Source organism: Sparus aurata, chromosome 21 (assembly GCF_900880675.1).
Source record: "Sparus aurata chromosome 21, fSpaAur1.1, whole genome shotgun sequence".
Lineage (NCBI taxonomy): Eukaryota > Metazoa > Chordata > Actinopteri > Spariformes > Sparidae > Sparus > Sparus aurata.
In genome coordinates this window covers 27,244,030-27,267,417 of record NC_044207.1, presented here as the reverse complement: position 1 = coordinate 27,267,417, position 23,388 = coordinate 27,244,030, and the positions used below count along the sequence as shown (strand labels likewise).

General features: G+C 42.3%; 2 protein-coding genes across 2 annotated transcripts; both read left to right on the top strand.

The window, feature by feature from the left end:
- The first annotated feature begins 1,045 nt into the window (after positions 1-1,045).
- Positions 1,046-23,045, top strand: LOC115572403 (uncharacterized). Its single transcript, XM_030402429.1, has 11 exons — positions 1,046-1,159; positions 3,494-3,639; positions 5,283-5,466; positions 7,722-7,807; positions 10,052-10,465; positions 13,400-13,578; positions 14,301-14,402; positions 20,101-20,287; positions 20,729-20,907; positions 22,732-22,833; positions 22,977-23,045. Exons 2-11 carry the CDS (start codon positions 3,528-3,530, stop codon positions 23,028-23,030), a joined length of 1,599 nt encoding a protein of 532 aa, XP_030258289.1. The 5' UTR covers positions 1,046-1,159; positions 3,494-3,527; the 3' UTR covers positions 23,031-23,045.
- rbp1.1 (retinol binding protein 1, cellular, tandem duplicate 1) lies at positions 12,875-17,255 on the top strand. The gene is made up of 4 exons (XM_030403829.1): positions 12,875-13,048; positions 13,400-13,578; positions 14,301-14,402; positions 16,564-17,255. Exons 1-4 carry the CDS (start codon positions 12,976-12,978, stop codon positions 16,612-16,614), a joined length of 405 nt encoding a protein of 134 aa, XP_030259689.1. The 5' UTR covers positions 12,875-12,975; the 3' UTR covers positions 16,615-17,255.
- Positions 23,046-23,388: the final 343 nt, after the last annotated feature.

The window sequence follows — 23,388 nt, the reverse complement described above, 5'->3', positions numbered from 1 at the left end:
GTCTGACACATTAACCCCACAAAAACAATTGTAACCAGAAAGTGTTCCTCCAATTACAGTAAATGAATCTGGGAGCTACCTTTCTGTCTATCTGCACTAATTCTGGTGTGGCAACACAGATGTTTGGCTGAGACAAACTTCTCTCTGGTATGAAGGCAGTTGAGGATTTAATGGATACAGTCCAAGCTATCAAATGAAAAGCACCCTTTAGCCCGGACATGCTGCACTAATGAACCTAGACTTAAAACACACACTCTGTATCCCATGAAATTAGCCACCTGTTCGCCCGTGCACATTCAGTATGCATGCATGTGCTATTTTTGTAGCCATAACTGTCTTCACTTGGCGCTGAGCAGGCTTACTCAGTTTTCCAGTGGCCTGTGAAATGCCACGGCGCTTACTGAACCATCATATTATTCTCGTCCCTCTGCGACAAAGCAGAGTTATCGGAAAAACCATTTGCTGTACAGCCATTTTGTAATCAGTGGCAGCTTGCACTACAGACAGTCAATTAGTGTTCGACAAAGCTTCTCCTTTTCATCTGACAAGCAGCGAACAACAAAGGAAGGAAAGGTTACCAGGAACACGTAGGTGTTTGATGCTGCAACACTGTAAAGGTCAGCTGAAGAATGTAGTAGGTTTGGGACGCCCTAGTAGCTCAGTCGGCAGAGCGCATGTCCCATGTACAGAGGTTTAATCCTCGCTGCAGCAGCCCAGGCTTCAGGCCCGACCTGTGAACCCTTGCTGCATGTCTTACCCCTCTCTCTCATCCCTTTTCCTGTCATCTCTACCCATGAATAAGGCCATGAAATACTTTGAAAATCAAGATGAATTTAGTAGGTTTCTTCTGGGAGGATGTCCTCAGCTGCAGAGACTGCAGGAGAGGAAGTGTTTTCTGCAGTCTGAGGACTGAAACAAGTAGGTCTGGATATCAAAATAATGTTGTCCATCTTTCCAGTGCGTACTCACAAAAACTTAGACAACTGTGTGCAGTGTGTTTCAGCACCATGGAGAGCTCGGTCACTATGCTCACAATCCTCCACCAGGGGTCGTAGTTGAGTCGGCGTTTCTTTGCGGAACCATCGAGCCGTCGCTCCTCAGAACGGGGGAACGGGAATAGTGTGACACCGTTACCAAACAGCAACAATGCATGAAGAAGGTAAAAGAAATATGTGTCATTGCTGCTCTTTAAATGTGTATTTTGCTGTACGACCGTTTGAATGTGCTAATGTTTATCTTAATTCATACTTTCGCTCTAACGTGTGCGTGTGTCGCTCTGTGTGTAGCTAGTTTTAACCGTTAGGCTAATTAACGTTAGCCGCTAGTTCAATGTCAAGACTGACTGACAGTTTGTTTGTAGTCCTCCGACTTAAATCACATCGTAATAACCATGTATATAAAAGTCACAGCAGATCATAGTTTATGTGTTTATTACGGCAGACGTGTGAACTCGTAACATTAGCTGTAATGGATATTGCGACAGTCTCTGATGTGCTGATGTTAGCCTGCACCTGTCAGGAGTGAACTACATCCAGTTTTCTACATAGGAAGTTATTTATGATTTAAAGTCAATGTCAGGGAACATCTGACACTTTGTTCACTGTCTGCTCTATTTTAAGACGTTTGCATGAAGTAGAAGAGCAATGACCCTCATTCAAAATACCTCAGAAATCACTGAACTAGTCCTTAAGTCAATACATAAAGATAAAAACCTCCTTTGAATAGTATTTTTCATGCAAGGAGCACTAATTTAAACCAAAGTGCAGCTAAAACAATGATATGACATCATGCAACAGACAGGAAACTAAAAGCAGTTGTAGAGAGGTCTTTAAAATTATGGTTAAATGGCAAAACAGCCATGCAGATCCAGTCCATAAATGAATACATGACCAAATATATCGCAAGGAAACATACACTTTTGTGGTAACTCGACAGGTCTTTATTATATGAACAATGTAGTTTGTGAGGTTCAGACAGGAAGCCAATATAATTGATGTGATATGATAAATGATTAATATGACGGATTAAATTATATGTCTCAATTTTTGTTGTCATTGGAAAAGCTAGTAAAATCATGATAATGGTCTCCGCCAAACCAACTAGTTTTATTACATCTGGAGAACAAGCTTTGTGGGCCAGAGCGTCTCTGCAGATTAGATTACACTGTTTTGTGACACATTTTACCTTCATGAAATAATTGCAGTTCTCAAGATTTGGATATTGCACTTAGTCATATTGCGATATTGATCATTTTGCGATTAATTGCCAGCCCTACTGTTATTACACTGTGTACATATAATTGATAATAACTTTATTATAATAAACATAGAATTTATAATAAACAGAGTTTACAAAGTACACTGGCAGAGCAAAAGCAGGACACTCAGTATGATAATATGACAGGATGAACGCGTAGAAGTCAAGCCAGATTAGTAGAAGTTAAAATGAGGACGCGAATACAAGAAATCACAAATACATAGATACTTATGTACATACACATACAGTGGCGTGCGCAGACTTTTTGAATGGCAGGGGCGAAAAGAAAGGCACTTTAGCGCACGTTTTGGCTCCCAAGAGGACACTTTAGCACGTGTTTTGGCTCCCAAGAGGGCACTTTAGCGCGTGTTTTGGCTCCCAAGAGGGCACTTTAGCGCGTGTTTTGGTTCCCAAGAGGGCAGTTTATCATGTTTTAACCAGCCAAGGGGGCAGTTTAGTGTGTTTTACCAACCAAGAGGGCACTTTGGCACGCTTTTTTGGCTCTCAGGAGGGCACTTTAGCGCGCGTTTTTCAACAATTGGGCCACGAAGGGGGGCGACTGCCCCCCCTGCCCCCCCCTTGTGCACATCACTGTACACATACACATACGTATATATGTTCACATATACATTGGTAAATTGATCATGTAACTGAAGTGAAATAGGTTATTGAGATGATGGCTGGATACCTGCCAGATGGTGGTGGTCGAAATTAACCATCTTTCAAAAATAACGTGTTGAGTGATGTTGCCGTTAACTTCACTTTGGGCTCTCTACACAAACATGTACGCATTAAGACAAAGTGCGACTGCATTCGTTCCCCTCCTCCAGTGTCTGTCTCCGGATGAATGCCACCGCATATATTTCTGCCGGTGCTCCTGACTGCTTTGTGTGTCCCAATGAGGAATAGGCAGAGTGTGGCTATGCTGTGGGTTTCCTCTCAGCGGGGTCACCAATGCGAACGCTGCACTCATACATTGTTTGGCTGTTTGATATGACAAACTCCCAACAAATGACAAATTGGTTGTTAAAGTAAATGCAAATACAGGGTTCCTCTGCAAAACGGCACAGCACAGCTTGTGCAGACAGATACCTATAAAATATTCATTTTTCTGCACTGTAGCCCGTATGATGTTCGAGAAGAGGACTCCCTGTACTCGCTTGCTTCCGTCAGTCTTCTCTCATTTGCATTCCAATTCTCACAATGTTAATAACTCCCTCTTCTGATTTCCTCCTAGCTTCTTTGAAAGTGGTTTGAAGTGGCTATCCAAGATGGCCACCCGCCGTGTGCCACTCGTCTTGCTCGCCTGCGGCTCTTTTAATCCCATCACCAACCAGCACATGAGGCTTTTTGAGCTGGCCAGAGACCACATGCACAGGACAGGTGAGGTCTCGCCCCCGCAGACACTGTGTCTGCTGATCGTCTGTGTGTTTTATTTGACTTTGCAGTCAACCCTCAGGGTCAAAGCAGCTGCTGTAAAAGCTCCTCGATAATGGCTACCAATTATTTTTATTAACAGTTGATCAAATGTGGAGGTGCTCAGCGAGAGAGGGGTCGCTTACAGTGATTAACCTATAGAGAATTATGACCCAACTCTACGGGCTTCTTAAACTCCAGCTCATTCTTTTCTTTTACAGTCTAAAAGAATGTATGGTGACGTTTCCCAACTCTCATCCGCCTCGGCTCCAGCAGCAGCAGCAGGAGCAGGCTGCAGCTTTTTCCAGCAAATAAGCCCTGAAAAACCTACTGTGTCTTGTTTATCTGGCTCCAAACAGACGACCAACACAGTTAGCTGGAGAAGAAGCTGGAGGACTTAGTTGAATCCAAGAGCTCAAAGAAAAAATAAATATTAGACTTACATATGTCAGATTGCCTTAAACACAACTCCAGTTAAATGCTAATGTTGAATTGTGTCTCCCCCATGTGAAAACAGGCTGTTTGCTAACCCGCTAGCTGCAAAAACTTAATGAAACAATTAAGGGTCCTAGCCTCCTAGTGGCCTAATATCGATTAATGCACCTTAAAGGAAATGCTCACCCAAAGGTGGAAATTGAATCATTATCTCCTCACCCTAATGCTGATGGAAATTCAGGGGAAGTTTCCTGGAGCTTCATTATAGAAGAGCTGCAGTAGATGGGGACTTGTTTAAAAAAGTAACGAAGCAACCATAATAAAACATAAAATGGCTCCATAAAGTTCATCTGGTGTAATCTAAGACTCCGGAGGCCCCGAGATCTGAAAAGAAGTTATTCAGCATGATCATTTTATTGTCTTTTTGTGGCATGCTGCAGAGACCAAAGTGGCACTCCTTGTTCATGTCTTCAAAGCTCAGTCACCTTTGGGTGCGCTGTGTTACATGTGGTGTCGGCAGGCCCAGTCTTCTTACAGCAAACCCACGTCCATTCATTCGCAAAGCTGCTCTGCTAAAGACTACTGGTGTCGTCACATGGTCAGAACAACATGATTATACCTTAAGAGTCATACTGGGTCCATTCTCTCTAAGATGGTGTGTGAATCTGTGCACAGTGCAGCATATAAGTGCACTGGAACATAAATAATGCTCTTACAGTTTCACTTTGACCCCGTACTCGTAACACGTCAGGTGACCAATTGGAGGCCAATCAGGGAATCCCAGCTCGCTGAATGCAGAAGCAGTTCATCGAATGGTCTGTTTCTGACTAGGTTTTAAACCACTAGAATTAAGACGAATTTGAATTTGAATCTGTATTCCTCAATCAACAGAAATAAAATTGAACTTTTAGTCAAACTCATTGTTTAAAGCTCTTTCTAAACCCCTTTAAATCAAATACTCATAACACGTTTAGCAGCGATGCGGTTTGATACGTGCGCCCGCGTCGCCTTGTTTTTAAAAGATCAGCTGTAGCATTTGTCCCCAAATTTGCAGTCTGACAAAGCAGTAATAACACCAACATCAGTATCTCTTAGAGATTACTACTGATTTATATTCCATGTCTGTATCAACAGTCATGACCCAGAAAAACTGTATTAATCTTCTCTCCCTGCAGGCCAGTACCAGGTGGTGGGTGGCATCGTGTCTCCAGTGAGTGACGGCTACGGAAAGCAAGGCCTGGTACTGGCTAAGCACCGGATAGCCATGGCAAAGCTGGCACTCCAGAGCTCCAACTGGGTCAGGGTTGATGAATGGGAGAGCCAGCAGCAGGACTGGACAGAGACTGTGGTCACCATGAGGTAGAAAACACGCTCGCGTCAGAGTTTAAATGGCTGCATGTGAGACAGTTGCCTCGGGCCAATTAGGAGAAACTGCAGGATCATATCAGCCGGTGGTCCTTCTGTGCCGCCTGTCACCTGTCGACACAGTGCATCATTAATGACATCCACCGCTGCACAGGGTGTTTATAATACAGCGAGTAAATCCCTGTCCTTCCATTGTAGAATTAAGGATGCTTCAGACACAGGATGTACCTCACAAAAATGTAATTTGTGCAGAGTATTGAAGAAGCTCTGCTGCTTTGTGTGACCTGACATTGTGCAAAGTACATTTTTTGTGCAGCTGGTCAAAGTATTGGAGCCTAAATAACAACAGGGAGCAATCTTTTATCGCCATGTTGGTGTTGTTTCAAGAACATCATCATGACTTTACTCACTTCACTCAGTCACTATGTGGACTGTCACATTCCTTCATGTTTATTCCTGTGCTGAGCTACAATATCTTGGCTGTGATTACCCAGATTACTGAGGGCTACACATTAGGCCTGCACGATATGAGGGAAATCTGCAATGTGTGGTAACACTGTTCAATATTGCGATAACGATATAACTTGCGATAAATAAACACATTTTGAAGTTTGCATATTATTAAATATGCAGTTAATGATGGCTAACGTTAGTTTTGAATAGTTCGTGTAGGTCTTTATGGTTGTATTGCAGGTGGTGATGGAGGTTGGTTGTGTTACCTGCTCGGCATGTTTTACACAGTACCTGTGTTTGTAACACGTCGTCTCTCCTGAATCCAAAATAAGTCCATATAGCAGAAGTGCTGTTTCTTTTCACCACAAGGTCTTCGTCGACTACAGTTTCATCACTTTTCTCTCCTCCCTCTGATGCCAATTCATTTTGTCAGTGTAGCTAACGGCTAGCTGGGGCTTCGTCTGATTGGCCCTTGTATTCAGGGCTCTGTCTGATAAATGCTAAATGTTGGCATGCTCAAGATGCATGCACGGTGCATGGAAACAAATTTATTTTTTTTATTCATGGCATGTCAGGCAGTCTTTTGCGATGTGTTTCTCGCACATGTTCATATCGCGATGACGATGGAAATTCAATTTATCAGGCAGCCCTACTGCACATAAGGATTGCTCTTGCATTTTCAAAAGCAGTGTCCTTTGCTGACATGATAAACGTGTCCTGTCATGGAAGATCTTTGAGCTCGAAAAAAAAAAGATCTTTTGGGCTGTGCACTGACAAGTCCTAGTTGTACTACAGCACCGGCAGAGTTCACAAGGATGTCGTCTCCTCTGACTGCCCTGCCGCATGCAGGCTTCTTCCACTGATTTAACAGAGTGTTGCCAGGTCCTTTGAGGCTAATTTACAGTTTCTGGTCAATTGGGAGCTGCCAGACTTGACTGGACCCATGTCAGGCCCGGGTGTTTCATGAGGGGGAAATCAGGGACACGGGCTGTTAAATTCACTGGACAAGTGGGAGCTGTGCAGTCGCAGAAGGCTGACTGGGACATGAATATGAGTTTAGAGAGGCAGGCAGAGGTGATGCGAATAAGAGATGTCTGAGTAATTGGCACACACCATATTGCGGAAGTTTACTTTGTTGAAACATGAAATTAAAGTCTGCAGTTTGGCCCAAAGGAATTAATCATCTGCCTCTCACACCTGCTGTATGTCAGGTACGACACTTAGGCTTGCGTTAAAAACGTCTCCAACACTTTTCCTCACTGAACTTCTTCCAGTTTACTCGCTCGCCGTCTCCCCTGCTCTCCATTTTCTCGCAAATCCCCTCATGAGTTGACCCCCCCCCCACCCCCCCCCTCCCCCTCCATCTAAGCAGTGTTTGCGCAACAAGGGTGCTGATCAGGCATGAAGTGGCCTGTTGTCCGGAGCGGGCCACGTCACACGCCCTCGCGCACACACACACACGCACATACACGCACATGTACCAGAACACCTTTTAAGAAGCTTTACTTGAACACAGTGAAGTTTTTCATTCATCTTTTTTTACATGATCCTCAGTGACTCATGCATATTTCACTCCCCAGCTCACTTTGACGAGGCTTTATTGGCATTAGGTTTAGAATAGAGTAGAATGAAATAGAATGGAAGGCCTCTATTGTTGAGTAAAATGACATTTCAGTGCAAATGCATGTTGCCTGTACGCATACATAAACAAAACGGGTAACATATCACATGTGTACAACCTGTAACAACCTCTCATGACATGAAAGAAACGACCCCTCTGCCTGTCTGTCTCTCAGGTATCATTATGGCCGCATTCTGAAGGAGTACGAGCAGAGCACGGGAACGCACATCGACTCCGATATCGACTCAAGTGACTCCTCAAGTAAGGAACCTCTTAGTGTCGGGAACTTGGGATCAGCTCAGAAACTCTTGGACCTCTTTGGTCTTAATTCTTGGCATTGTGCTGCAGATTCTTCTCTTTTTGGGATGGCAGTTTCGGTTCATCGCCTGGGTGCCAATATAACATAAATATTAATATAAATATAAACATCTCAACAACTATTTGATAGGTTGCCATGATATCTTCTACAGACATTCAAGGTCCCTAGAGGATTTATTTCTAGTGTATTCCATAATCCCTCTGTAGCAGGTTTTACTTCAGGTCCACAACTCATGACATCAGCCTCAGCTGTATGCTGCGTGTAGTGCTAATTAGCAAATATTGGCATGCTATCACACTCCCTACCGAACATCTTCATCTTAGCATTATAAGGCAGCAGATGTTGTCAAAGTTGCAATGATCGTCCCGATCTTAGGATCTACTTCTATGATGAAAAGCGTGCCGTCGTTCCACGTTACACCACTGAAAACATCCAAGCTCAAAGTGTACGGGATTTCTTTTTAATCAGTCGCTCTTCCTCAACCACATCATCACACTTCGGGGTAGAGCACAGCATGCATCCGTCTTTTCTTTTATCGCCAACTCTGCAGTGAGATTTAGGGAATGATTACCTTAAGAATGAAGGGTGGCAGTAAAACTGTATTTCACACTATAACAGTTAACTTTTGCAATTAATCTGCGGTTCGCATGCATGCCAAATGGTTCGGGGTCCGTATGGATCATTGATCAGCCCCGTTTCAATTACACCACAGCTACTTTTTAATTTGCCAGAACAAAAACAAGCCCCATCAGTCGTGTAACATCAAACCAGTTTCAGATCGTACGCTGGATCGGTGCCTTTGTACCCCCTCACAGATCCATTAATGAGGCTGCAGACTCGTGAGATGAGAGACTACATAATAACAGGATTCTTTCATTGTACAAAACATACAGTGCTTCATTTAAAAGAAAATCTGCATATCTCTCATCACATCTTCAACAAGCTCTAACAGTGTTGGGGTTAAGGATTCGATTAATCCCACATAATGTGCGTGCGTGTGCTCAACACGTGCAAAGTAGAAGGAGAGCGGTGCTAAAAAAGCAGCGGTTCAAGAGTATTAGGGATACTTTTGCGACTTTGTGTGTGTGCCTATGTGTGCAAATGGACGGACAAACTCACAAACGTATGGCCACAGCGTGTGTGAACATGATGGTTGTTGTGTAACTGGAGGCGAGCCAATCAGTACAATCAGCAACATTTTCCTGGATTATTCTGGGATTTATTGAAAATCAAAATCAAGCTGTGCTGCTTTTTTTTTTTTTTTTTACACAACGCTGCATAAATATGAGAAGTTTGCTGACAAATAGAACTGTGGGTAGGAACAGCCTGCAGATCCGTCAGAGACTAAATGGATAGACTGCATGTTTTATTTAATTTCTTCTGAAAAAAAATATGTTGTTTTCTACTTCGGTCTTCTTTCTAGGTTATCCTTTTTCGAGTCCTCTCCACACAAATTGCAGTTCAAGTTGTGTTTTGGGTGTTTTCATGATTTGTTTTAGCCTCCGGCAAAATGAATATCTAAGTTGTGTACTTTGTAGAAGGGGAAAACCAACTTGAGTCATCATATTCTGATTATTCATTTGCCAGGTCCACACTCAAAGTGTTTTCCTGTGCTTTCCTGAATATTCTCAGCACTTACCAAAATAGTAATGATAATTGAATTTTGCTCCTGAACAGTGTGGGCACGCCGGGATCGGCAGTATTTAAGGCTTCGATTGTGGACCAGCCAGTTGGCAAACGCTCACTGGACTGTTTCCATGTTTTCAAAACCAGCCATTCTTACGGATTATTGTCGCTCTTTGCCATAATGTTTGCTCAGAATCAAAGAACACAGAAAAAAAGGACTGAATTGTAAGTCATTAAGTGAAACGGGCCGATCACTGAATTACTATTTCTGGGTCAGATCGTTTGAAGGAAACCGGTGAGGCCAGAACCAAGAAAGGTGAAATCAAAAACTGTACAGGTGACTTCTTTAAACCAGCAAGCATCATAAACTCAATGAATTAATCAAATCATAATCATAATGAGCTGTACCTCTGGCCCCTTGCTGCATATCACCATCTTTCATGTTTAGGAAGGAATTTAAATTATGTAGTTTTTTTTTTTTGGTAGTTTTTTTTTATGGTAAATATTCAAAGAAAGCCTGGTGAGTGCAGAAGAAATCTCATTCCCCCCTCTCCCCTCAGGCCCGCGCCCCCAGCTGAAGCTCCTGTGTGGAGCTGATTTCCTCGACACTTTCGAGGTCCCCGGCCTGTGGCTCTACGATCACGTGGAGGAGGTCGCCGGACGCTTTGGCCTCGTCTGCGTCAGTCGAGGGGAGCTTCAGCCCGAGCGAGCCGTGCACGATTCGGACACGCTCTCGCGCTTCCGTCAGAACATCTTCCTGGTGAAGGAGTGGGTGCGGAACGAGACGAGCGCGACCGAAGTCCGCCGGGCCCTGAGACGGGGGCAGAGCGTGAAATACCTGATCCCGGACTCTGTGATAGATTATATTCACCAGCACAACCTCTACACTGAGGACAGTGAGAGGAGGAATAAGGACACGTTGCTGAGGCCGCTCACCAAACAGGCACAAGAGCCTGTGAAGAGTCTGGATGACTGATAGGTGGAAGGCTGCAGCACGGCGCTGAACACGGGAGCCGTCCAAGTGTGAATTCAGCTCACAGATCAGTGATTCTCTTCAGGGACTGGAAGCTCTGCTGCCTTCCACTGTTGTGCAGCACAACCTGCAAAAGACTGCAGGGAAACACCACCTGGCACCAAAACGTGTTTTCCAGGCGTCGCTTGTTTTCAGTAGGAATCATCTTACACAGTGTCGTGGTTGTTTTCTGAATCATACACATCAAGTGTTGCAAATACTGAGCCTCATCTTTGTTTCAGTGTGAATGAACAGTTTTCGTCCTTTGTAGTTTTACACATCGCACAGCATTGGAGAGTTGGATATGTTGCAATAAAAACCTGTATATTTCCATGAGTTTACCCGGCTGGCTGTTTTTTTTTTCCCCAGTTGCTGTTGAAATGTATACAATGTAAACCAAGCAGGGCTGTAAGCCTTTTAGAAATAATGAGCTCGCTCCAATAAGCCCAAAAGTTCCCGTCTGCAAAAAAAAACCATAAGAGGGTTTGAACATAAAGTCCTCAACTTGGAGACCAGGGTTACAGCAACATACTGGTGTCAAGGTAAACTGAACTGACCTTCTGAAAACTGACGGTTATCATGCCATGTACTTGTGCAAATCTACGCTATTGAATTCTATTGTATAAGTGGTATTTAGATACAGAAAGTATTTCAAGTTCATATCAAGTTTCATGTCACAATACTTTGGGAAAGTATAAAAAAAATAATGTTTGTCCAACCCAAAAAACTTTCATTCCTTTTAGGGCCATTCTAACTGGGCGCTACCTACCTTCATAATACTTATAATAATAATGATGATAATAAAAATAGTGTGATACCATTTAAGTGATATTTTTGTCATCATACCTATGAAATCTTGTACCATTGTAACCCTAATGTAAACAGGCATTTAATGACTGACATAAGAATCTGAAGAGAATCTTGAATCATGACTTACAAAACTAGAAGAACTAAAATTATTTCAGAAAGTATCCATCGTCAAAGTTAGCACACAGCAGAGTGCATACCTCCACCGAGGCCCAACTCACACTCACTCATAGATACCAGCCCTCTTAAATACACCTGAGTTTGTTTTCATCGAGATCAGTGCATCGTTCTGTTAAAAATTCAAAAAAGTGTCAATATCACATGTTTAAAGAAGTGAGAAGGACATTCCTGGATCAGATCCACACCAGGAGTGAATGGGGTCAGCTCCGGGCCGAGACTCGCACTCTGTCCAAGTTTGGCGGAAAACCTTTAAGTGGTCTTTGTGAAATCCTGCCGACAAACCAACCGACCAACAAACGGACAAAGATGTAAACAGAAACTCCTTGGCGGAGGTAATGAGTGAAAAGCAGCGTCGCCAATACTAATTAAACGGGGCTGCCGCCATGTTTGAGCTCTCACTGTGAAAGTTTGAACTGCAGCTTGTTTTTGATTTCTTCTCACATGTAAATCATAGCTGGTGTTCACTATGCAGCACTCCTCCAATGGCAGTTCGTTGTCGGTCTGTCCAGGTTCCTCATTATCATCCACACACTGTGTCTGTGGCCTGCATTTTTGTTTTTTTTTTCACCGAAGGATTTAAAGTAATCCTGACGGTTGCTCAGCTACAGGAGGTGTTTTCTCACTGAGGCTGATGGCTGGAAGCGCCACTGTGAGTGATACTAACTGGCATCCTTTGAAAGATGCTGTGTGTGTGCTGGTGTGTGTGTGTGTGTGTGTGTGTGTGTGTCTTTGTCTGCCTTCCAGTCAGTGAAGGATTTAGACAGCGGGGTTAGCTGCAGCTGGCCCAAAAGAGAGATTATCAAATTAATTGAGTTATTTAAGCAAGACAAAAGATGTGACAGTTCTATTGTGCTTCCTTTAATTGTTCCAGTTGGATCATTTTCGAGCTCAGGTGGTTCTGCCTTTGTCCTGTGCTGCATATTATCCACACTGCGTGCTCCATTCAGCCGCATCCACGGGCTGATCAATGTTTGTGTCATTTCACCCCATTAGTGTGATTGTTGATGGCCCGGCAGCATGATTACAATACTGATTTAAACTCCTCCATCTTACACAACCGCGCCAAGCCAAATCTGCCACACGTGGGACTCTGTGTAACGACTCTTGTGTCAATTAATAAAAAGAAAGTGTGTTCGTCCTAATCCCACACAGGCGGAGTAAGCATTTCTTCATCGTAAAGCACACAAGTGTATCGCACATTATGTATGCAGGCCACATGTTTCCCCGCATACAATGTGTAGGGAGAGCGTGGTGAGGATTGAGGGGGGTTACATGGTGGCGGCAGAGGGAGGGAGGGAGTGGGAGGTGCAAACGCCTTCCAATGGGAAAAAAAAAATGAAACCTGGCAGATAATCGGATTACGGCGAGTTTGGTTCAAATGGAGGCTTTTTGAACACAGGTTCTGCACTCAGCCACAAGTAGACATCCACAGCGGACCTCCTCGATCACTGGAAGTAAGGAAAGCAGCGGAGAAAAACAGCCAAGATGCCTGTCGATTTGAACGGATATTGGAAAATGATTTCCAGTGATAACTTCGAGGAGTACCTCAAGGCCCTTGGTGAGTAGAGCTCAGCTGGTGATAGTGGATGACAGGCCTGGTGAGGGACAATTACAAACTGTTAAAGTCAAAGTTTTTATTGTGAACTTTTAGATAATCCTCTACTATTCCTAAATATCCTCATATTTTATATGTAGTAGAGCAAGACTGCAGCCAGCTGGTACTTTGTTTCATATCTCACATTGTATCAGAACAATAATGAGAGAAATGCAAATAGCTACACTCAGACAGACAGCTTCACCTGTGTTTTGCTGTCTGAATCTGTATAAATGCACTAACTCGACCTGCTTCTCTCTGTCCTTCTCTCCTGTCTCTCACTCATCCCTCGCCTTCCTCGTCCACCTGTTGCAGATGTCAACGTTGCCATCAGGAAAATCGCCACCTTGTTGAAGCCGGACAAGGACATCGCGCACGACGGGGACCACATCGTCATCAAAACCCTCAGCACCTTCAAAAACTACAACATGGACTTCCATGTGGGCAAAGAGTTCGAGGAGGATCTGTCCGGAGTGGACGACAGGAAATGCATGGCAAGTATTCCCACGAATGTGTTCAGAAGGGAATAAACATGATGCAGTAGTTTTTTTTTAAACTCTTGGGAAACTTGTCATTTAGTCGCTTCAGTGAAATTACAGCTGCAGGTGAGGGCACCTGCGGCGTAAACACATCTCACACTGGTTTAAAAAACCTGCAGGTGTATAACGTACTTTTCTTGGTAGCACCCTGCCAGATTGTAATGAGCATATGGTGGAGTGACATTTGGCCATTTTATTGAAAAAAAAAAAAAGGAAACTTTCTACTTCCATACAGAACTTTTCCTCACACATCTCACACTCTGATACAATGAAGACCGATATCAGACGCTGCAGAAGGAGAAACTTGCAAGAGGCAACAGTCAAGACTCGCGCTTTTTTTAATCAGATTGAGTCAGCGCATACTGAGTAGGATCAAAGATTATCTGTGGTCCCTCTTGAAAAACCTTTTGTGTATGCTGATTATAGATAAGCTATAAGCTGTTTGGAGAGTGGCTGAGAGAAAAAAAAAAAAAAGGGCCACGTGCGTCCGCCTGTATGTGCAGATTTCTATCAGGATAATTATTTTCAAGAGATTTTGGAGCCTCTCGCTCGGCATTTATGTGTTCACTTCACACGCATGTTCGTGAGAGGAAACTGGGATCCACATGGTTGCTTTTTTAATTAACCCCCGTGTCATAATCGCATTTTTCCTCTCCTGACCTGTGACCTCAACGCAGACCACCATCAACTGGGACGGAGACAAGCTGGTGTGTGTGCAGAAGGGGGAGATCGAAGGCAGAGGCTGGACCCACTGGGTGACCGGAGATGAGCTTCATCTGGTGAGAAAACAGCAGCTCCTGCCATGAATATTAATGCGTGCAATTTGGAAACTTTAATCCAAAACCCAAATGCCTCTCAGCGCTGTATGTGCAGTGCATATATGTATATATATATTTATTTTTTTTGTACGTGGGACTCGTGAATCAGCCCACCAGCCCCGGCATGTGTGCTGTGTGAGGTGCATGAAAAACGTTGAATGAAAAGTGTGTGGATGGAGCTCATGTTCTGACAAATCAATCATAATGTATCTGCATAAAAGATAAGGGTCTGTTTTAAGGGGGAAAAAAGACAGATATATATATTTGGATTCTCAACTGTTCCCCTCCAGATCAAACAAGAAGATAGATGCAAGAAAAAAAAAAAAAAAGTAGAAATGAAACTTTTGTGTTTATTTTGATGTGAAAAGATTCTCATTCATCTCGCCTCGCAGTGATCCGGCTCGTATGAGCATCAGCTTCTATCGTGTTACTATCTCGACTTTTCCAATCTAATATCTGCGGAAGGACTTCATTAACTTTTTCTCTTTTCAACATCCCCTCTGTGATACTCATAGTGCGGCCCAGTGTGGCCTGTAATGGAAGCATTAACATCTGAAAAGACTTTTAAAGTAATGACTAGCGCATTACCATTTTCATTAGCTCAGCATTATCAGATTTCCCTCTCTCTGATTACTGCAAATCAAAGCTAAGCAAAAAAATAATCTGCCAAATTATTTGGTTTAAGCGATGCCAACAGATGTTTTCAATCAGCAGCCATGAAATTAGTTATTAGTCGGAGGGTCCCGAGAGCTGCAGGAGGGTTTAGATCAGAGCAGCAGTGACCTCTGCTGGCAGAAAACCTCTGCAGTCCTTCAGAACATCGGCTCTCAAGCTGAGGGCTGCGAGCTAATATCCAGGGGTGACAGATGGTTGTGGAGAAAGAGAGAAAATAACGAATCTGAATACTTTTTTTTTTTTTTTTACTTTTAATTGCGTGAACTAGTTATATAATTTGTCTTGATTTTACTGAGTGTGTTTGCATGAGTCGGAATGTGTGAGAGTTCTGAAAGAAAAACCCCTTTTTTCATGATTAAGCATAATTCAGATATTTTAATTCAACTCAAAATTGATTTCGATGCCATATTTCACATGTATATAATACCATACCATCTGCTTCTCAGCAACTTGCACACAAGCATGCACGCACACACACACACACACCTGTACTACCTATACATATCATCATAACTTTACGTTGTTTTCTGTTGTTATCTGTACTGTATGTCCACCGTCTGTATTCGTAGTTCATGTGGTGTGATGTATTTGTCCCTCATGTCACCTTGTCTGTCACATAATTTCACCAATAAAAATAAATAAATAAATAAATGAATAAAAAAGAAATTGATTTAGAACACACCTAATTACTTAAAATAGTCTGTGTTGTTAAAAGTACCCCAATGAAAGACAGAGACAGATATCGTGTTGTAGTACTACTTGGATACAAGTCTTAAAGTGTCTGATATTAAATGTACTTGAGCATCAAAAGTAATTTTCTGGGAATAAATCTGCTCAAGTATCAAAAGTATAAGTAAAATTAACATATTTGTATGTGTACAATGGACACTACAGGTCAACCAGCTATTGGATCTGATTGCCTATAAACTGAAATTAATTCAAAATGCAATGTGCAAAGTAAAGAGTACAATATATGCTTCCAAAATGTAGTGGAGGTATAAAGAAGCCTAAAAATGGAAAAACCCAAGTACAGTACTGGAGTAAATATACTTAGTTAGTCGCCTCCTTATATCCTTTAGTAATAATTGCCCCATCCTCACCCATAGTCACTGTTGCTGAGTCAGACAAGCTTCTTTAACTCTGTAATTCTACAATTTAGGGATAAAAGTAGGTCTTATGATCTTGTCATCCTCAAAACTCTGTTTATTTTGTATATTTTTTTATTTTCTCTTACCCTGCGAGCATGTAAGGTTACATAAAATCAGATGATTAAAAGATAAGACATGTGTCAGGAGAAGAGGAGAGGTCAAGGAGCCAGAAGGGTTTCATAAGGGACCAAAAAACAATAAGAAATGATATTAAGTGCGACAATGATCTGATAAACACATAGGTTGAGTCGTAGTTTTGGCCAGTTTAACAACTTTCAACTGTCCTCCGTCCTCTGCAGGAGCTGAGAGCTGGAGGAGTCGTTTGCCATCAGATTTTCAAGAAGAGCTAAGATGGCGCTCGCGGAACGAGACGGTGCCCCCGGCTGACACACCAACCACATCACACGCCTCCGACGTACCATCCAACTCCCCCTTTGGTCCAGGCATGCATCTCATCATAGGTCCATGCCAATCTCTCGCCCGTTCCTTTCTGTTACGAATGCTATCTTTGTCACGTTTGACGAAAAAAAACAAAATACACCATCCAGCCATTCTCTGCCAAAGCCAATTCATATTATTACACAAGTCATTCCAGTGAGGTCAGCCTGTGCATCACTTTCCATCGCATGATGCATTACTGTATATCAGTCTCAGGGTGGGTACTCTTTCGATTAACAGGTGAATGCATACTGCTACTGTAGGTGTAGCTGATCTGATGGGTTAGCCAGATCGATGGTGCTGAAATGACCAGCGGGGGAAGTGAGAGAGAACGGTAATAAGCAAATTGAAAAGGGTTAATCCTGGTGTAGTTCTCTTGAACGATGGCGGTGGGCGGTAGAGGACGAAGCTATGAACATGATTGAGGGCTTTGCCACTGCTTAGTCTCCAGAACGGATAGCAGATAGGATGTTTGTGTTTATCCCTCCGGGTTCCTTTTGAGACCACGCCATCGATAGTAAAATGAATCAATCAATAAAGTAAACAGTGCTCAGTAATGTCATTTGTCTTTTTCTTCTTCTGAGTGGTCACACTTGCTATTCCTTCTTGTTTTGATTAGTTGACCTGACTTTTTTTGGAAGACCAAATGGTTTGTTTTGGCAGGTCAGTCACACGCCAGACAAACAGGTGACACGATTGGTTGTTATTTACTGAAGTCTCGCCGGCCCACAGCCGACGGATCAGGTGTTAGAGGCTCCCTCCGTCTGAAAAATGCCCCTCCAGACACGCTCGGCCAATCTAAAAGGGCCTCTGCTGGAGAATTTCATTGACTGAAGTGAAGCCTGCGGAGCTTCAGCCAGACAAGGCGAGTCACGCTGCGCTCTGAATCAGCTCATCTGTCAGCTCACTTTGTGCCGTGCCATTACCAATTGGGCAGTCTATATAAGCTGTCCAACTCACTTGCTCATTCTGTGCTGCTGCTGTTTCGCGTTGAGCCTCTGCATCCTGCTGCTCCTCGTGCAAGCACACCCCGCCTCCGCCCCAGCATCCACCTGCAGACTCTGTTTATTTATGGCTCCCCAGGGGGTAGTTATTGATCTCTCCTTGCTCTTGCTTTGGCCGGTTAAAGAAATTATGCTCCCAGGGAGGAGTCGAAACAGAGTCTGGCGCCAGAGTAAATCCAGCATTTGCATTTACTCTCAACAAAACGTTTATACTAAGTGCATGAGCTGTGAAAGTCAGGTCATATCATTACGATCAACGATCAACAGGCCAGCAGCTCAGCAAGGAGAGAATTCACAGCAGTCGCTTTATCAACAAACCCCCTCTGCTCAAATAATGTGTTGTTATTTGTTGAATTGGATGTTTGCCCTTCACTGTGAAGAATGATATATGTTCAGAGTTTGAGATGAGAAGATTGTTTTTCACATTCATTTGTTGACGGGAGAAAGCTTTGTTTTCTGCTTAAGTCTGACCTTCTTTGATGTCACAACTAGTGTGTCAAAGCCAATCATGGTTCAATATACAACTTACAGAGTATGATATGGAAACCTGTTACCTCAGGCACGAACACTGGACACTGAGAATGGACGCTTGAGTGAAGGAGGAGGCACCTTGTCTCGAGGAGTTAAAGTTGCAATAGTTAAAATTTTAGTCCTAGAGGATTTGGCGCCTCCTGTGGTTACAAGTGGGAATGCTAAAGAAATAAATGTTGGCATACGTAATCTGCAAAAAACAGATTAACAGTTAAGAGGCCGTCCACACGAAAACGCTCTTTTGCAAAAACGCACATGTATTGCATCGTCCACACGGATCCTGAAATGCAGCGCCTGAAAACGCACTTTCTTGAAAACGGGTCTCTGGGTGGAAAATTAGGAAAACGCAGCCCTCCCGTTCTCATGTGGACGGCGAATCTGCATACTTTCCAAAACAATGACGCCATCGCCCCACCCAGAGACCTCTTACCTCTGACCTCTGAACCCCGCGACGTCTCATAACAACAACAACAACAATGGCGGACTACATGCTTGTGTTCATGCTGCAGAAGATATTGAGCCTTTCTTGCAACTTTCTCGACTTGTAGTTGAGTGTGAGTCGCAGCAGCAGTTCGACCTCATTAACGGTCCACACAAACGATTCTGGTTTCCTTTTACTAGCCATTTTCGTCTTCTTCTTGTTGTGTTCGGATTCACCGTCTACTGTTTCAAGCGCCACCTATAGGCCTTGAAAATGAACTACAGCCTTTTGAGTTGTTTTCAGTGGATCCTTGTGGACGCAAATATTCTAAATTTGTACATTTCACATATCTCATATCACACTCAGATAACATGTATGTTAGCTTACTTTAAAGGCATTTCAGCATTTGTACGAGTGAAAACAGAGACTTTGGACCAAAAACTGTGTATTTTTAATTAGACATCAGGACAATTTCCAGCTGTGTTTGTGGCGACAGAACTGGAGGAACCTAACCAAGTGTTTCTGTGTCTAACTCTAACAAATCACAGTATAGAATTAAAAGTTGATAAACTTAAAGTTGCAATCTTAAGACACAGAAACTTTCATCAAATCAATTGTGAAGTTTGACGTTTCTATGGTTTAATGAAAAAATACAGTGACATAATGTATCCTGGTGAGTCCAAGAGTTACATTTGGACCCATGATGGGATTGGTGGACTAAAACCTTGTTCAAGTTCTTTGATGCTGCTGGACTGTGGATGTTTTCATGAAGGACTCAAGTCAGATTCTCCACTAATGTCTCGTCTCAGTGCCTCTCTTCGCTCTGTTAACGGAGAGGAATATTAGCTAACTTTAGTTCAGAAATGGAGTCTGCTAACATAAACTAACGAGCGGCTTCCACAGAGTTCCACAGAGCCCTTTTAATGGCTTTAGCAGTATAAAAGCAAGCATCAAAAAGTTAGATTTGTTACGAGGAAAATCTCGAGGATCAAAACTTTAAACTTCTGAAATAGAAATATGAAACCCACATTTTGGAAATCTATTCATTTTGATTTTAAAATGAGTCACGGATGGTGATTTTTTTCTTTCTGCCACACCAGTTGAACTTTATTAACCTTCATGCTCAGAGTTCAGGCATTCAGGCTCAGTATTTGATCTTTCCAGAGAAAAACGTTCAGATACACAAAGTTCAGAATACGCAAGCGAGCACACACTGTTGGCAGAGTTACCAAATACCTCCTCCTGTCTGTACATTGTACACAGACTACAACCCTGATGTTTGCATGTGTATGTGTATGTGGTGTGTGTGGGTACCCTCACATATGCCCTTTGCAACCTGCCCCAATGTGAAGGCTGAAAGAAAAGGGTGAGATTGCTCCCTCCCCTTCCAAAAAGACTCCCCCCGCCAATCGCCTTCAAGCCATAAACTCACTTATCGATAGTTTTCTGCCCTCATGCCCCCTGACTCCAATAAAAGCTGCAGGACTCCCTGCACCTTCCCCTTTCCTGCACTGTCTAAAGTCTACACACACACACCAGCGTCACAAGCTGACACCATGCCTGCAGACTTCAATGGGAGATGGATACTGGAAACCAGTGACAAATTTGAGGAATATTTGAAAGTGCTGGGTAAGAAACTTTCACTTTTGTTTGGATTTCTTTTTGTTCGGAGATATCTTAGTTCTGTGTTACGGGGTGATGTGACAGCTTGGACAAGTTCCACAAGAAACAAAATCATCCAATTTCATGCTCTCTTGATCTTCCTGTGAAAGGTGTTCCTGTGTGTTACTGTTTGATTTAATGTGGAGCGAGTGCACTGAGGTTTTTCTGAGGCTATTTCACCACAGAAGACCATGATATCAAACACAGAAAAACATTCAGATTTTAAAATTATACCTTGTCTGTCTAGAATGATTCGTTATCATGGATAGAAATCTGAATTTCACTCATAGAAGCAACTGAAACCTTGCACATTATCTGTTCACCTGAAAATGTGATTTGTCTGATGTAATATAGCTGCTCTGAAAAGTATAATATGTATAATCAAGTCTCTCCCCGTTCCTGCCCTAGATATTGACTTTGCTACACGGAAAATTGCCATCTCCCTGTCTCAGACTAAAGTAATTACCCAAAATGGAGACACGTTTGACATCAAAACACTGAGCACCCTGAGGAATTACGAGCGCTCCTTCACTGTTGGGGTTGAGTATGATGAGTATACCAAGGGACTAGACAGCAGAAATATCAAGGTGGGTCGACCTCTCTTCTGCAGAGTCCTTGAAGTGACAATAGTCTGTGATAGTTTATCTGATGAGGCGATATTTCCTTTTTTTTGTGGCTTATATGATAATGTAAACGGTGTTATCTAAGTGTGTCAAGGCCAAGATTGGTCTTTGATATCAGTGAAAACATGCAATCCACAGCGGTGTGCCGATGGGACAAAATCAACAGAGATTAGCAGTGATGCACTGTTACACTGAATCCCAATGGATGGAGGCTGAAATCTCTTCTTTTTCTTTTTTACATCTGCAGCCTCTCATAATATCGCTGACATCCAATCACTTTGTTCTACAAAATGAGATGCCAGTGGTGCATCAGATACCCACAGGCATTTAAGCCTGTTGATTATCCAGCAACAAAGAAAACAGGAAATATTGTTGTGGAAGCAAATTGGGTTCAAAGCATTGTATTTTTACTGTAATAGAATTCATTAGAATACATTAATGAGGTCATGTAATGCTTTAGGGGTTTTGCCTTTCCTTTACTGTGTTACATCACATTTTTGCGCATGTAAAAAGTTAGCAAGGTGAAAAAGCCCAAAGTCCGCGTCAAAGGGAGTCACTGTCTCCCACAGAAAACATCTCCTGCACTGCCTGAAACACCTGTCCTGTTACTACTTATGTAATAGGTATTATATAGATATGTATATTTATATATTCATTATAAAATACATACACTCCAGTCAGTCAGCAGACATACTGTTACTGCTGTAGCTGCGTTATTTTAGATCACACTACCTTGCTCGGCATGGCCCGCAGCAATGAACCATTTGAGAAAAAATAATGTGCTTTTTTTTATTATTAAAGTATGTAAACCTATTCTACCAGGACCCCCAATAGAAAGTATGCAATAAGACATTTTTTAGTTTTCATTTATTAACAGTGTATGTTCATTTACTGTATAATCTTTAGATGTCATGTAGCTTATAAGCGACAATTTCAACTTCTGAGAATCCACAAAGCTGCACTGACCGATACATGTAGTGCATTTTTATGCCTAAAGAAGAGCAAAATAGCGAGTTGTTATAAAATGCAGAGTCCACTAATATGACTGTCTACACTACAGTATAGTCAAATGAGCTGACTAGTAAATGGCAGCTATGTTAGCAGTAGTTAGCGGTTACCATGGCGATATGCTTTGCCCTTTTGATCTGGACTATAAAGTCAACAGGTGGCCCATTCTTGCATCATGCACCTTTAAAATGTGAATATTGTTATATATTTTTTGAGTTGTGTACATTCTGCCATTCTGGTGTTATCCCAATGTTTTGATACAGTGTTTAAACCCAGAGAGATCTGTGATTTACACAAAGTTACAGTGCATTTCATTTGGTTGTTTGGTCACTATCAGTTCTGACAGACAGTTAAAGGGTGAAGAAGGAAGTCTGCAAACAATAATGACATTTTAAAAAAGCTACAATTATGGAAATGATAATACAAACTGAAGAAGAGATTGTGTACGTACAAATCTAACTTGAGCATGAGACGGCATTGGTGCATGTTTATTGAGTCAATCGCCTTCACAAAGTAAAGTGTAACTATCCTGAAATTCTTAAATTGACGATCTTGCCCCATTGTTATAACCCTAAAACTAATACTGAAACTAACAAAACTACTAAAGCTAAACATTTTTAAACAATTGAAACCATAATGAAACAAGCACATAACCAAAGAGTTTAAATTTAAATGTATAGTTTGTCTGTAGAGGAAATTCCTCAGCACAAAATCATAAATACAGCTCTATGACTTTAGTTAACTAGTTAAAAACTGTAGCCTATATATGTTGTCTTGCAGTGTCTGGTGACCTGGGAGGGGGACAAGCTGGTGTGCAGACAGAAAGGAGAGAAGGCCAACCGTGGCTGGAAACACTGGGTGGAAGAGGACAAACTCTACCTGGTGGGTTGACGGAATCTGTCGTGATTATTAGATTTACGCGATGGATTTGAATCAGAACTGAAGTATTGGTAAAAACAATGTTTATAGTTGTTGCTCTTGATTTCTTGCTAAATTATATTAACGGATTCATTTTTCTCTCACAGGAGCTGACGTGTGAAGATGTAGTTTGTCTTCAGGTGTTCAAGAAAAAAGAATAAAAGCCCCAAATTGTCTGTTTTTCTATTCATTTACTCGGATAACAAGGTCTCTTCTGGTGCACAGAAACACATTTTCCTCAAACTGATAAATAAAAGGAATAAAGGTGCATTTCAGACAACAAACCTGTTAATATCATCAATCAGCTGCAAGTTTGGCTGTTAAGGGTCTAACATTAGACAAAGAAAAGTGATGGTACTTTTAGAGAGAAGATGGTGACGAGAGTCCAACTAATCAGCATTTCTCCATTCTAAAACTTTGTAATTGATTTCACACTCCTCCCTTAGAGACAGTTACAGCATGCCTGAGTAGTCACTGCACAAAAGACTAATGAACTTACTCACTCATTCAATAATTTTC